The sequence below is a fragment of the Salmo trutta genome, chromosome 30, assembly GCF_901001165.1.
Source record: "Salmo trutta chromosome 30, fSalTru1.1, whole genome shotgun sequence".
In the NCBI taxonomy this organism is placed as follows: Eukaryota; Metazoa; Chordata; class Actinopteri; order Salmoniformes; family Salmonidae; genus Salmo; species Salmo trutta.
Window position 1 is genome coordinate 763541 of NC_042986.1, and position 15145 is coordinate 778685.

The following is a 15145-nucleotide window of genomic DNA, read 5'->3' on the forward strand; positions in this document are numbered from 1 at the left end:
TCTCCACAGAGGAACTCTGGAGCTCTGTCAGAGTGACTATCGGGTTCTTAGTCAACTCCCTGATCAAGGCCCTTCTCCTCGATTGCTCAGTTTGGCCGGGCAGCCAGCTTCTTCCAACTTCTTCCGAACTTCTTCCATTTAAGAATGATGGAGGCCTTCCCCAGGTCTGTGCCTTGACACAATCCTGTCTTTGAGCTTTACGGACAATTGCTTCAACGTCATGACTTGGTTTTTGCTCTGACATACACTGTCAACTGTGGACCTTATATAGACAGATGTGTGCCTTTCCAAATCATATCCAATCAATTGCATTTACCACAGGTGGACTCAAATCAAGTTGTAGAAACATCTCAAGGATGATCAATGGAAACAGGATGCAACTGAGCTCAATTTCGAGTCTCGTAGCAAAGGGTCTGAATAGTTATGTAAAAAGGTATTTCTTTATTTTTATAAATTTGAAAACATTTCTAAAAACCAGTTTTTGCTTTGTCATTATGGGCTATTGTGTGTACATTGATGAGGGGCAAAAAATATTTTATCAATTTTAGAATAAGGCTGTAACGTAAATAAATGAGGAAAAAGAGAAGGGGTCTGAATAGTTTTGGAATGCGCTGTATAGGTGCCCGTTTGCCGTGCATGCTCCATATTTTGGTTACACTGCGCTTTTTCAGAGAGGGGAAAGCCCATCTATATTTAGCCCTAAAGATGGTGGAGAAGAGGGAAGCTTAATGGAGGAGTAAAGCCTATTTCCCAAGGGTACTCTTAATGAATGACAAAATAGTCTATAACTCCGGGCTCAGATCTCCCAAGATGACTCCTAGCTTAGATTGAATCGTCTTTTTCTGAGCCTCTTTCCAGGTCGGAGAAACCACCAGCCAGAAAAAAAATCCGAAAAAAAGATGCTGTCCTAGCTTATCACTGGGATAATGCCACCTTGCCTGTCCGTTGTCACAGAGTGAGATGACCTTTCCATCTATAGCACTCTGCTCTCTGCCTGCCACTTCTGCTGCGGTGGCACTTCGCCGGTGCTATTCTTAGCTTGGAGACTATTGAATAATACATCCCGGTGCACTCCTATCTCTCCGCCTCCCCACTCCTCCTCAAAGGTGTATTATTGAGGAGTTATGTGAGGAGAAATGGTGGGGGGAGAGCAATACAGTTACAGTAGGCCAGAATGCAGGAGATGGGGTTTTTCCATTTTAAAGGAGAGCGGAATTCCGAACTCATTCATATTTTTTTTTATGACAGAATAGGAGCAGAAGAAGGGAGACAGAGTAATGGGAGCAGAAATGTGTAGAGTTCATGCCTCAATGGAACCAGGATCCCCACTACAGGGGAAGTGTATGGTTTCGGCGGCGAGAGCATTACCCGCTTGACCAGACTCCGGGCCAGCAAGAGGTGTGTTTTGTGGAGAGATGGTTTATTGTGACTGCTCGCTGCAGTCTGGCTGCCTTCTTTTGGCTGCCAATTTGTGGCTGAAGAAGAAAAGGAAGCTAATGCCTACTGCAACCACCCACTCAAGGTTGTCTATCCTTTTCTCTCCAGGCACAAGCAATGCTTTACATATTTATACTAGTATTAGGCAATTTGAGTAATACCCATCTAGCACATAACATTCTGAGAACCAAGTTTCTTAGAGTTTGGTGGTGTGTGGTTGTCCTATGGTTATTTTGCATACAACCTTCCCACAACTTTCTCGGAAAGGTGCAGGATAGTTGCTTGGCTTTGGAACATTCCCAGTACATTTAAGGAACTTGATTAAAAAATATATATATATATTGGTATTTCATTACTTTAACAGAACGTTTCCTAAAAGTTCAAACATGGTTACATTTAATTTACATTTTGAAATGTTCTAGGAGCATTTCCAAAATGAGATTGGGAATGTTCACAAATAGTCCAGATAACGTTAAGAAACAAATGTTCTTCTGTGCAAATTTTAGTACTTCAGCATAACTTTTCTCACAGGTGTCCTCATGGTTCTATTTAAAATCATAATCTCACATTGTTCCAAGAACATTAAGAAACAACGTTCTTCTGTGGAAATTTCAGTACTTCAGCATAACGTTTCCTACAAGTTTCCTCATGGTTCTATTTAAAGTCCTGTTCTCAAATTGTTCCCGAGAACATTAAGAAAATGTTCCATAAAAACCACAAGAAAACTGTAGTAACGTTCAGAGAACATTCTAAGAATGTCATTAAAAACATAATCATTCTGTTCTCAGCATCAACGAAACTCTCTCTGTCCTCTATCTTGTTAAGTGTGTTCAGGTGTGTTGGCCACCGCCTCCTAATTGGCCACACCTGATCTTAATGAGTGCTTGTTTCCTTTGAAATGGGGTCTGTTTGAATAGCCTAAAATGAACAACTTTCTATGAGTTTAAAAAACATAGCAAACTAGCTCCATCCTGGTGGCGCAGTGGACTAATTCCATGGCTAAAAAAAACAGAAGATCATAAGTTGAAATCTCACTGATGCTGTGTCACTATAAAAAAAAAGTCTTTGCATGATTAATTCCTAAGCAAATTCATTTCCATGTGTCCTATCTGTGCTTGGAGTTCAAAACAGTTAAACTAAGCTAGCAGTGTTAAGTCTTATTGAAACATGTTCTCAGAAAGTTATTTAATAACCTCTAATTTCCGTTCTCGGAACGTAAATTAAACCTCCCAGGAAAACTTTCAGGGAACCACAGTAAAACCTCCTTGCAAACTAAAATGTTACGTTCCCGGAACAGACAAAATTCACTTCCGTGCTCAGAATGTTTAAAAAACCTTCAGTTTTACCGGTCAGGAAACATTGCTTCGTTCCCAGAACCAATGGTAACCAAAAATCTACGTTCCAAGAACTTCCAAGGAACCAAATGTTCTAGCTGGGTATAGGCCGGATTCAATCCAAGGGGTGTTATAAAGCATTACACTATAACAGACTTTTTAAGGTAATTTACTTTTGAGCCGATATGCGTTTACCATGCCTCTGCGAATGTTTGGGAAAAATGCCTTTAAAAGGTGCATTGTTGGCTGAATAGCCATTTCAGGACAGTGGGTACCTATATGTAACTGATGTGAAATGGCTAGCTAGTTAGCGGTGGTGCGCGCTAATAGCGTTTCAATCGGTGACGTCACTCGCTCAGACTTTGAAGTAGTTGTTCCCCTTGCTCTGCATAGGCCGTGGCTTTTGTGGCGCGATCGGTAACAATGCTTCGAGGGTGTCTATTGTTGATGTGTGTAGAGGGTCCCTGGTTCGAGCCCAGGTAGGGGTGAGGAGAGGGACGGGAGCTAAACTGTTACATATACACCTGCAATACACTGCATTATCATCCCATACGGTATGTTCAAGAAAAGCAGATGTTCTTAACTGTATCTTAGACAGCTGTCCTTGGGTCAAAATGAAATGTATAGGGTAGGAAACATCAAAACATCTAATGAGCCCTTAGTCTCTAGACTTTCCGTTTCCAAATACCCTAAATTAAGATATTACTTTTTTGCCAAGAATAGCCAATGTTCTGCACATACACACAGCTATTATTAGGGTTCCTTGGGAAGAATCCATTGTCTTAAATATGTCCACGAGAAACTGTCGCTAAGCCACCCAGCGGCCAGGTCAATGTCATGGTGATATCGGGTCCATTGGGGCTTTGAGAGTGACTCCATTTCATTTGTTGAAAATGTTATGTCACCACATCTGTTGGAATGCCTTTCTCACACACTCACACTGGAGTGACAGATGTAGGATACACAGTGATCTCCAAAAGTATTGGGACAGTGACAATTGTGTTGTTTTTTTGGCTCTGTACTCCAGCACTTTGGATTTGAAATTATACAATGACTATGGGGTTAAAGTGCAGACTGTCAGCTTTGATTTGAGTGTATTTTCATCGATATTGGGTGAACCGTTTAGAAATCCCATACTTTTTGCACATGGTATCCTAAAATGGGGGGACTAAAAGTATTGGGACAAATTCACTTATGTGTATTAAAGTAGAAAAAATTAAGTATTTGGTCCCATATTCATAGCACACAATGGCTACATCAAGCTTGTGACTACAAATTTGTCGGATACATTTGCTGTTTGTTTTGGTTGTGTTTCAGATTATTTTTTGCCCAATAATGTAGTGTCATCTTGGAGTCATTTTTATTTTAAATAAGAATAGAATATGTTCTAGATTAATGTGGATGCTCCCATGATTACGGATAATCCTGAATGAATCGTGAATAATGATGAGTGAGAAAGTTACAGACGCACAAATATCATACCCCCAAGACATGCTAACCTCACACCATTACAATAACAGGGGAGGTTAGCATTTTTGGGGGTAGTATGATATTTGTGTGTCTATACATTTCTCAGTCATCATTATTCACGATTCATTTAGGATTATCTGTAGTCATGGTTCAAATCACAGTTCAAATCCAAAGTGCTGAAGTAAAAAAGCCCCAAAAAACAAAAATGTGTCACTGTCCCAATACTTTTGGAGCTCACTGTAGTTGGTGGCTAGTGTTGTGAAGTTCATTTTTTTGTGGAGGACAGACTATTATACTGCCATGTTCACAAATAAATGTCTTATTGGACAAAACAAGTTTGATTTGAATTGAGCATATCTGACACAAGATTGTGTATTAGACTGACAATACTTTACATAAAATCATGCAGAACCAATAAATATTAGGTGTTAAATTGAAAAATAAATGCTGTAATTTGTGCATCTCTGGAAATACTAAAATAACATGGGCCTAGTATTAATGTTCCTTGGAAAATGAATTGATCACAAAAATAAGTTAATGAATTATTCAACAGTATTGCTAGTAGCAAGTCTGTATTGACATTGATTCTTATAAATGCTGTATAAATGTCCGAACCTAGCACAACTGTCTAAAATATCATAAGCCACACTCTCAACTCTGTTTCTTGTTTTTGTTGTCATTTCAGTCAACAATGTATAGTTTGAAAATATGTTAGCAACTGTCATGTTGATCTCATGGACTCCTATGAGTGGTTCCCCAGCTCCACCCCTCAGCTTACCAAACAAAATGGCAAGGTTAGGCTTTTGAAATTATAAGTCTCTGTTCTCAGTCATTTTTAATTAAAATTTTTATTTAACATTTATTTAAATAGGCAAGTCAGTTATTAACATGTTCTTATTTACAATGACAGCCTACCAAAAGGCCTCCTGCAGGGACGGGGACTGAGATTAAAAAATACATATAAAATAAAAATATAGGACAAACCACAACAAGAGAGACAACTCAACACTGCTGCAGCGAACTGAAAAGAGGAGCGACCCAGGGATGTGTGCTTTGGGGACCTTTATCAGAATGTGACTGGCAGAACGGGTGTTGTATGTGGAGGATGAAGACTGCAGTAGATATCTCAGATATTTTATAAATAAGCATCAACCAGTGGGTCTTGCGACGGGTATACAGAGATGACCAGTTTACAGAGGAGTATAGAGTGCAGTGATGTGCCCGATAAGGAGCATTGGTGGAAAATCTGATGGCCGAATGGTAAAGAACATCTAGCCGCTTGAGAGCACCCTTGCCTGCCGAACTATAAATTATGTCTCCATAATCTAGCATGGGTAGGATGGTCATCTGAATCAGGGTTAGTTTGGCAGCTGGGGTGAAAGGGGAGTGATTACGATAGAGGAAACAAAGTCTAGATTTAACTTTAGCCTGCAGCTTTGATATGTGCTGAGAGAAGGACAGTGTACCGTCTAGCCATACTCCCAAGTACTTGTATGAGGTGACTACCTCAAGCTCTAAACCCTCAGAGGTAGTAATCACACCTGTAGGGAGAGGGGCATTCTTCTTACCAAACCACATGACCTTTGTTTTGGAGGTGTTCAGAACAAGGTTAAGGGTAGAGAAAGCTTGTTGGACATTAAGAAAGCTTTGTTGTAGATTGTTTAACACAAAATCAGGGGAGGGGCCAGCTGAGTATAAGACTGTATCATATAAATGGATGAGAGAACTTCCTACTGCCTGAGCTATGTTGTTGATGTAAATTGAGAAGAGCATGGGGCCTAGGATTGAGCCTTGGGGTACTCCCTTGTTGACAGGTAGTGGCTGAGACAGCAGATGTTCTGACTTAATACACTGCACTCTTTGAGAGAGGTAGTTAGCAAACCAGGCCAAAGACTCCTCAGAGACACAAATAATCACAAGAATGGAATGGTCTACCATATCAAAAGCTTTGGCCAAGTCAATAACAATAGCAGCACAGAGGTGCTGACCTGTTACACCCTCTACAACCACTGTGATTATTATTATCTGACCCTACTGGTCATCTATGAACATTTGAACATCTTGGCCATGTTTTGTTATAATCTCCACCCGGCACAGCCAGAAGAAAACTGGCCACCCCTCAAAGCCCGGTGCCTCTCTAGGTTTCTTCCTTGGTTCTGGCCTTTCTAGGGAGTTTTTCCTAGCCACCGTGCTTCTACATCTGCATTGCTTGCTGTTTGTGGTTTTAAGCTAAGTTTCTGTACAGCACTATGTGACATCAGCTGATGTAAGAAGAGCTTATAAATACATTTGATTGATTGACATTGCTTAGAATCAAGGGCAATGGTGACATCATTGAGGACCTTTAAGGTTGCAGTGACACATCCATAACCGGAGCGGAAACCAGAATGCATACCAGAGGGAATACTATAGACATTAAGAAAGCCAGCCAGTTGATTATTGGCAAGTTTTTCCAACACTTTTGATAAACAGGGCAAAATAGAAATAGGCCTATAACAGTTAGGATCGGCTTGATCTCCCCCTTTAAATAACGGACGGACCGTGGCTGCCTTCCAAGCAATGGGAACCTCCCCAGAAAGGAGAGAGACATGTTAAAAAGGTTGGAGTATCACGTTTCAGGTAAGACCCAAATGCAGATTGTGTCGTAGTAACAATGTTTATTACAGAAACCAGGGGCAGGCAAACGACAGGTCAAGGCAGGCAGGGGTAGATTATCCAGAATCATGGGGCAAAGGTACAGGACGGCATGCAGGCTCAGAGTCAGGGCAGGCAGAAAGGTCAAAAACAGGGAAAACTAGAAAGCGAACTGGCAACAGACAAACAGAGAACACAGGTATAAATAAACAGGAGATAAAGGGGAAGATGGGAGACACCTGGAGAGGGGTGGAGACAATCACAAAGACAGGTAAAACAGATCAGGGTGTGACACGGAGATAGGCTTGGCGATGATAGGGGCAGCAACCTTAAAGAAGAAAAGGTCTAAACCATCTGATCCAGATGTTTTTTTGGGGTCAAGTTTCAGGAGCTCCTTTAGCACCTCGGACTCAGTGACCACCTGCAGGGAGAAACTTTGTAGTGGGGCAGGTGAAAAAGAGGGAGAAGGGTCGGGGCTAGTCGCATTAGAAATGGTGGGAGATGAGGAAATGTTGGACGGGCAAGGAGGCATGTCTGAGTCAATTAAGAATCCTGACTCAATGAAGTGGTGATTAAAGAGCTCAGCCATGTGCTTCTTGTCAGTAACAACCACATCAACATTAAGGGACATGGGCAGCTGTGAGGAGGAGGGTTTATTCTCCAGGTCTTTAACTGTTTTGCAGAACTTCTTGGGTTTAGACCCACAGAGAGAGAACTGTTCCTTAAAGTAACTAACTTTGGCCTTCCGGATAGCCTAAGTGCACTTATTTCTCATTTGCCTGAATGAGAGCCAGTCAGCCTGAGTATGTGGGTGTCGAGCCTTTCGCCAAATGCAATTCTTGAGGTGGAGTAACTCTGCAAGATCACGGTAGAACCAGGGGCTGAACCTGTTTTTAATTATAATTTTCTTTATAGGGGTGTGTTTGTTAACAATACCACTGAAAATATAAAAAAAGGCCCAAGCCTCTTAGACAGAGATCAAGCTGATTCTATACCATTTTACAATTGAAGCCATTGTATTTTTTATGCTGTTCAATGTCATCATCCATCTCTTATGATCAAACCCTAAGACAAACAGTACAATGATTACTAAATGTAATAACATTGATTACGTTTAGTCGTCTTGTCGTAATAGTCGTACTATTACATACATTATCTTGAATACAAGCATGTGTAACCGATGTGAAATGGCTAGTTAGTTAGCGGTGGTGCGCGCTAATAGCATTTCAATCAGTGACGTCACTCGCTCTGAGACTTGAAGTAGGGTTTCCCCTTGCGTTGCAAGGGCCGCGGCTTTTGTGGCGCGATGGGTAACGATGCTTCGTGGGGTGTCAGTTGTTGATGTGTGCAAGGGTCCCTGGTTCGAGCCCGGGTTGGGGCGAAGAGAGGGACGGAACCTACACTGTTACACATGATTATTCTGTATTTGCATTTCATTGTATGCATTTGGTATGTATATACGTTGCCTATAACTGTTAGGGCTCCAGCACCTTGATCACCCCTTCAGAGGGAAAGAGCAGCAGTTTGGGAGGGCAATGGGCACTACTGCCACAATACCCAGCTGTGGCACGTAAGTGGCGAGTTCAGCGCGTGCGACTTCAAGGTGTTTGACCTGACTTTGGTCCTCACTCAGAGCTCTGGAATTGAGGTTTGAAGTTGGTCGGGGGCGAGACATGCTGTGAGGTTGTGTGGTGCGCTCTGTCTCGTTACCTTTATCTTTTGGGCGGTGAGTTTGCCACATGCACTGAGGGCTGAGCCCTATCTATTATTGATATCAAAGTCTTTGAAATGCTCACATGCACAGGTGACTCCAAAGTCATGGGCATTTGGTTTTTGTGGACTGTTTGAAGCTTTGATGGTGAGGTTAAGCAAACATGAATTAGTCATTATTTTGAGTTGCTTATTTGTATGACCCTGGGACCATCTTATTAGTATCCCATCATTTTTATTACATTTTAAGAAAAAAAGTATATACAGTTTTATTATCAGTTTGAGATAGGCCTATAGATGTGTTGTAGCTGGCTACTCATATCAGGAGTACATACATTTTGATAGGTGTCGAGATAGTAAATAAAAGCTAATTGTAACCTATTTTACAATTCGAAACAATAGCATTTGAACAATAGAAGCAACTTTGTGAAACAGAAATGTTGTCTGAGTGATCGTGGATAACTTGAGTGGGAATCTCGTATGCACCTCCTCCCGACAGCAAATGATACATTCAGTCGGGAAAGGAGGGAGGCTCGCCTGAGTAGCGCATCACGACTCAGTTCAAGAAGGGTGCTGCCTGTGTGTGTGGAGTAGACTGCAATGGATGACAGTGAAGCGAGCAGCGGCACATGCAACAGCAGACGACAGTAGACCTAGTGTTTGTTCTTCGTCTCTCTGATATTACAAGATTTGAGACAATAAGATAAGACAGCCAGTGGTTTCAACAGCGGTAAAACGTGAAATAGAAAAAAATCGCGCGTCTGTGGGTATTCCAGATGTGGGGGGCGCCTCTAGTAAAGCATCATAGTCGAGGTTTAGACGCGAGATGGAAAAACAAGGTGTTCCCCAATAGAACGACTACATTGAGGAGAATGATAGGCGAACTTGGTTTAAAAGTCTACTTATTTGATGTTGACCTAGCTTGAATCGAAAATGGTTCAGAACGTGGTTCTGGTATTTTTTCGCAGGAGACTCAGCCAGAGGCCGAACGTTGAGGAGTTGGAAAGCCGGAATATTCTAAAACGTGAGTTGTAAAACTGCCTTTTTATTTACATTTCTGCACTTTTTATGTTTCTTTTCATTGAGTAATGTGAAATTCATGCGCAGGTCCTAAATGAATCTACCAAGGTAGACAATACATACATGTATTATGATACACACATTCACTCATGCAAAATTCAGGAGAGGTAAAGGATGAGCACACATTGTTTCCCAACATACATACTGTAACATGACTTGATGTTGAGAAATTCGTTTCGAAAACTGACCAACAGCACATATTATTTTGGGCAGGCTACAGCGTTGTGTTTCTCTTACATAAGGGTTTTTATTTCGAGATATGGGAATTTGGATCTGACCCTGAGTGAAACAAGATTTACACTTAGACCAAGAATTATGTTTAAAATGTTCAAATATACATATATATATATATATATATATATATATATATATATATATATATATATATATATCCCCATTGATTTGTAATATCTGAAGCCTAATCGGTGTCTACAGTCAAACAGTGGGACACTGGTATTGATTTCATAATCATTCACCCATAGATAAGGTTTAGGGTCAAACAGTGACATCACTGACTTGGATTAGGGGGAAAACTGATGAAAATCAGTTGAAACCTCAAGTGTTCTTATCAGTGTCATTGTATTAGGCCTATCACTAATTGTATTATTCTCATTGGTTTAAAGAGAGAAATGACCAGACCGAACAAGAGGAGAGGAGAGAAATCAAACAGCGGCTCAACAGAAAGGTATGTTACACTTTTTATTACACTACTTAGTTACTATGTATTATTCTTAATTTATTGTTATTATTGTCAATGTAATAATACACTAACAGTAAGGTACACTATGCAGACATCCCATTACTCCTGACTGAAGTACTTGTTCTGTTTTTATACTTTATTTCATGCTATACACTAGTTGTATCTTTGTTTTGGGAAGTGCTCTGGATAAGAACATAATAAGACATACAAATATTTGTCCAACAAAATCTTGTATAAGCCTGCTATGGCAAAATCGTTACTTTTATGAGAGCAGCATTATGATGCCAAAACCACAGATGAATACAGGAATTTCAGACCATTGTGTATTTCAGCTCAATCAGCGGCCCACAGTCGACGAACTACGGGACCGAAAGATTCTCATCCGCTTCAGCGATTATGTCGAGGTGGCCAAAGCTCAAGATTATGACAGGAGAGCAGACAAGCCCTGGACCAGGCTTTCGGCAGCTGACAAGGTGTGTGTGAGAATGTCAACAATGTAAAAAAAAAGGATCCTTCGACTGCATCTCTCATATTTCACATTCCACACAAAATTAATGATTCCCCACTCAAATGGCAAAGTGACTGGCACATACCCTTTTTTGAGCATTTTGTGATGTAGGTTACATGTCCTATTTATTGCCCTGGCTGCCTCCTCCATAGAGCCAGAATGTCTCACTGTTTTCTAGCTAGCTTCAGCTTTTTTTCTCACTCCATATCTCAGACTATGTCCTTGTGGCTAAGACCTTGTTGTTGTCATCTTTCTTTTGTTTACTACGCTCTCCGTGCTGAGTTTTGCAGACTGTGGGTCGATGCATGCGAGGGTCGATGGGTGCGTGGTAAGCCTCTGCATAAGGATGCTCTCTAGTCTAACGCTCGTTTTCTTCCTCTGCAGGCGGCTATCCGAAAAGAGCTGAACGAGTTCAAAAGCACTGAGATGGAGGTGCATGCCTCGAGCAAGCACCTTACGAGGTCAGTGTGTGTTCTGTGCTTGCTTCTATTCTTGGCTGCGGCTGACTCTATTTTTAGCTCCTTTTACATGTCTAGAAAAGGTCCACAGAGCTGAAGATAGATGCGTAAAAGGGGAGGAGGGGAGTCCTTGCTTACCTTCCCCGCGGCCTGATATTGGCAAGAGAAATTACAAATGCTGTCTGTCCCCAATTAAGTGTGTGTGGTAAACGAATGTCCTCCAGTCGATTTGTACCAATGATCTAGGGAGACAGCAGCCCCACTCCCCCGGTACACATTGCCGTGCTAAAAATAGCCTCACAAGATTGATGAATAGCTGTAATCATAACTAGAGGGATTACAAAGGCACCTTCTGCGCTCATGACTCTTCCTCCCCCTCCCTCGTCCCCCTTCCTTTCCTTCTGTAGGTTCCACAGGCCATGAATACGAAGGGGAGATACTTCTATGAAGAAATACTGCTGAGCCTAGAATTTTCGGTTGCTGCGTCGGCAGCGGTTAGAAAACTGCCGGAGCACTTAAGCCATTCTTCCAGAGCCCGGTCCTTTGTCCGCAGGGTGTCCTCGATTCCTCCAGCACGCCCCTGGCCTTCATCGATAGGAGGGGTGGACGGATGGTGATGTTTGGGTGTGTGGCAGTGAATCCCAGAGGCTGTCTCCCCACTGAGGGAGCTGCCTGGAAGCAGAAGACTAAAGACGGAACCCCGGACTCCGTCTGTCTGCCTGCCCATCGGTTAAGATGGAGCCCGAGGGAAGAACAATCTACTTCGATCTGTGTGCGTGTGTTTTTTTATCAGTCTCCTTTGAGGTGGCAAATCCGTACGGGGAAGATGACGGTTGTGCATGTGACCAGCTTCACCTTTTACATAAAAAAAAGAAAGTGTCACTTGGGGGGGGGGGGGGGGGGGGGGGACTGTGGGACTGTGTGGTCGGTCAGGGGGTAGATTTTGTACCAACTGTATATATGTCAATCTGAACCGGACTGTCAATGTCTTTACTGAAAATAGAAAACCTTTGTAAGCACTACTTGTCTTCAAAATACAAGGTCTTTAAAAAATGTTTTTGCCTCCTCTTATTTGTGGTAATCAGCATATTTTTTGGAAAGTATTAATAAACGGATTGCTAGGCAGCTGAACAGAGAGCAATAGTAATGTCATCTTTTTTAGGCACTACCAGAGGCTCACTCCGTCATGGCATGTTGGCCAAAGAAATGTTTTTTTTTGTCGGGGGGGGGGTTGGATAAAGGTCTGTGGTAAATAAGGTCTGTGGTAAACACAGGCTTAGGAGATATTACACGTTTTGTTCTATGAGATAATCTTCATCAGCTAACATAATTTTTTGTGAACTTTTAAGTATTTATGTAATCAAAACAAGCTCATAAAGGCTTCATTAAAGTCATGTTAATTGACTGATACTGTATTATCTCATAGAACAAAATGTCTAAGATATCCTAAGCCTGTATTAACCTCAGACCTTATTTTCGGCATATATCCCAAAACCCCTGTCTTTCCCCATGGATTTCCAACTAACTGGAGGTAGAAAATGCTAACTAATTTCAGTTTTTTAGGACTACAAGCTGGCGAGCTCTATATGTAAAAGCAAAGACTCGATCCAGCCTTCCCCTTTGTGTTGCTCAGAAAGTAGTCAGGTACAGGTAAGCAGGGTGAATGTGAGATTTGTGAGTCTGGCAATGTGAGATTATATAAAGCATAACAGTTACTCAGCAAAGGAAACAAACTATTTGTCCATTGGAATAACGTGAATAAATTGAAGTACTACTTTCCTATTTCCCTGCCAAGTAAGGTAGTTTAGTTTATCTGAATTCACATTATAAAACATTTTAAAAGTGAAATAAACTTCAGGCAACATTAACAGCAGGCATGCCATTAGAACAATTTTCACAGAAATGCATTATATATTTTGAAAATACTACTCGCAGCGAGAGACGGTTAAAACCGTAAAAAAGCTATTAACAGTGTCAAACATCACTGCAATAATACATAAATTAATTCATAAATATACAAATGATATATTAATATCATATAAATTAACTTTTTATACTTTTTAAATAAGGCATGTATATTTTTTAAGTTATGCTCAATATATTTCATTGATCGCAATTAACGTAGAATGATGAGAAAACTTAATGGAACACAAACATATCTTATAAATGTGCAGAGGTACTTGATTTGGGTTTAGATCCTTGATCCCTCAGGCAGGAAAAGAGTCTGTAGTCCTCTCTTCACACTCAGTATGTCCTGTCTTGTTAAAGGGAGAGACACAAAACACAGCGCTCAAATACACTCGCAACACCTCAGGGGGTGCGGTCTCAGTCGGCGCTTGTAAAGTCAGCACTTTGAGTATGGCCTACAAAAGAGGGACCTCTTTAATGCTGCGTGAGTGGAAGGGGAATTTACACTGACCATCTTCTTGAAGGGTCTGCCCTGAACTGACTTCATACCTTTCCTCATCAAGCACATCTGAAAACAGCAGGTGACTAAATGTTTTCTAAGGGTTTGAGCTCTTCAGTGCCAGACAGAGTAGACAGAAGAGAAAATGGGGATAAGCACAATGCCATATAGATCTGTCATTCTCATTGAAAGCAAGCGATAGAAGCGGTAGATCTGTTCTATGTACGCTATGTCTATGCTTCCCAGTCTTAAGTTTTGTTTTTGAGTCTTACTTTCAGTTTGGTAAATCAGCTTGAAACAGCTGAAAATACAATATTTTTGGTTATGGGAAAGATATTTCACAGCGATTTAGATCGTACAATGATTCTCTACACTACACTTGCTTGTTTTGTCACATAAACTGAAATTAGGCAAACTATTAGAATTTTAGCAACCAGGAAATGGCGGAGGGATTTCTGCACAGTGCATTTTTAAATCAAATCAAACTGTATTTAAAGTGCATTTAAAGTTTGATTTGATTTAGTCCTATTCTTTAACTTAGATTGTTGGTTGAAATGGAGATGTGATTTAATTAAAGCCAGACTCAGTGGCACAGATGGAGCTGTCCAAGCAGAAGATGCATCTCTTTCAAAAGTTGATATTTAGTTGCGTTGTCAACCAAACACAATTCAATATTACTTTTGTAAGACCAAGAATAGCCAAATGTTAAGGCAATCTTACAAACTACTAAACCTTAAAATGAGTAACACATGGCTACATTTTGAGGTTACTGTAACAAATGTCTTCTTATGTAATCATAGAAAGTGTGCATGAGGAGGGTCGTAGGTCTGTGGAAATCTTCACAATTGCTATAATAATCTGCACATGCATGTAGCCTACTTTAATGTAATCTCAATTAACTGCAATCCAGGTCATTTGCTTGTGCTATTAGATCAAGCACAGTGATAACACATTAAGTTGTTGTATAAATAAACAAAATATCTAACATTGTTTTTCCATTTGAAGTTTAGTGTACTAAACCAAAAATCTGACATTGATTTTCCATTGGAATTTGGTTGAGCTTTTAGATGGTTGAAAGCATAGTGATAACACATTTGGAACTCAACAAATTCCTGGCTGTCTTTTTGAGTTAGTTAAAATAGGTTGGAATCTCACTGATCAGCGTATCTACCAAATATTACCTAATTCACAACGTTGAAATTATGCGGTGTGCCCAGTGGGTTGGCTGTTCCTCTTTCCCTATTCTCTGTACTTGTTCCAAATGGAATTGTTTGATTTATGACCAACATAAGAGGGCTAAAGTTCGGAAGAAGTAAGGGGCTAAAGTTTGGATAAAATCCACACCTGAGAGGTGAAGATCCTCTCCTTGTACTCCAGGCTGTGACACACGTTGGTCTGGAAGTTGCT

The 15145-nt window shown here is 40.9% G+C and overlaps 1 protein-coding gene across 2 annotated transcripts in view; it reads left to right on the plus strand.

The window, feature by feature from the left end:
• The window catches only part of phactr3a (phosphatase and actin regulator 3a), a 60713-nt gene extending 48509 nt beyond the window's left edge, over positions 1 to 12204 (plus strand). For both annotated transcript variants that reach the window (XM_029724451.1, XM_029724452.1), the window contains exons 8-12: positions 9554 to 9609; positions 10289 to 10350; positions 10698 to 10838; positions 11258 to 11334; positions 11739 to 12204. In XM_029724451.1, the coding sequence (XP_029580311.1) occupies positions 9554 to 9609; positions 10289 to 10350; positions 10698 to 10838; positions 11258 to 11334; positions 11739 to 11754 (352 nt within the window). In that variant the 3' untranslated portion in view covers positions 11755 to 12204. The remainder of the gene's footprint in view (positions 1 to 9553; positions 9610 to 10288; positions 10351 to 10697; positions 10839 to 11257; positions 11335 to 11738) is intronic.
• Positions 12205 to 15145: the final 2941 nt, after the last annotated feature.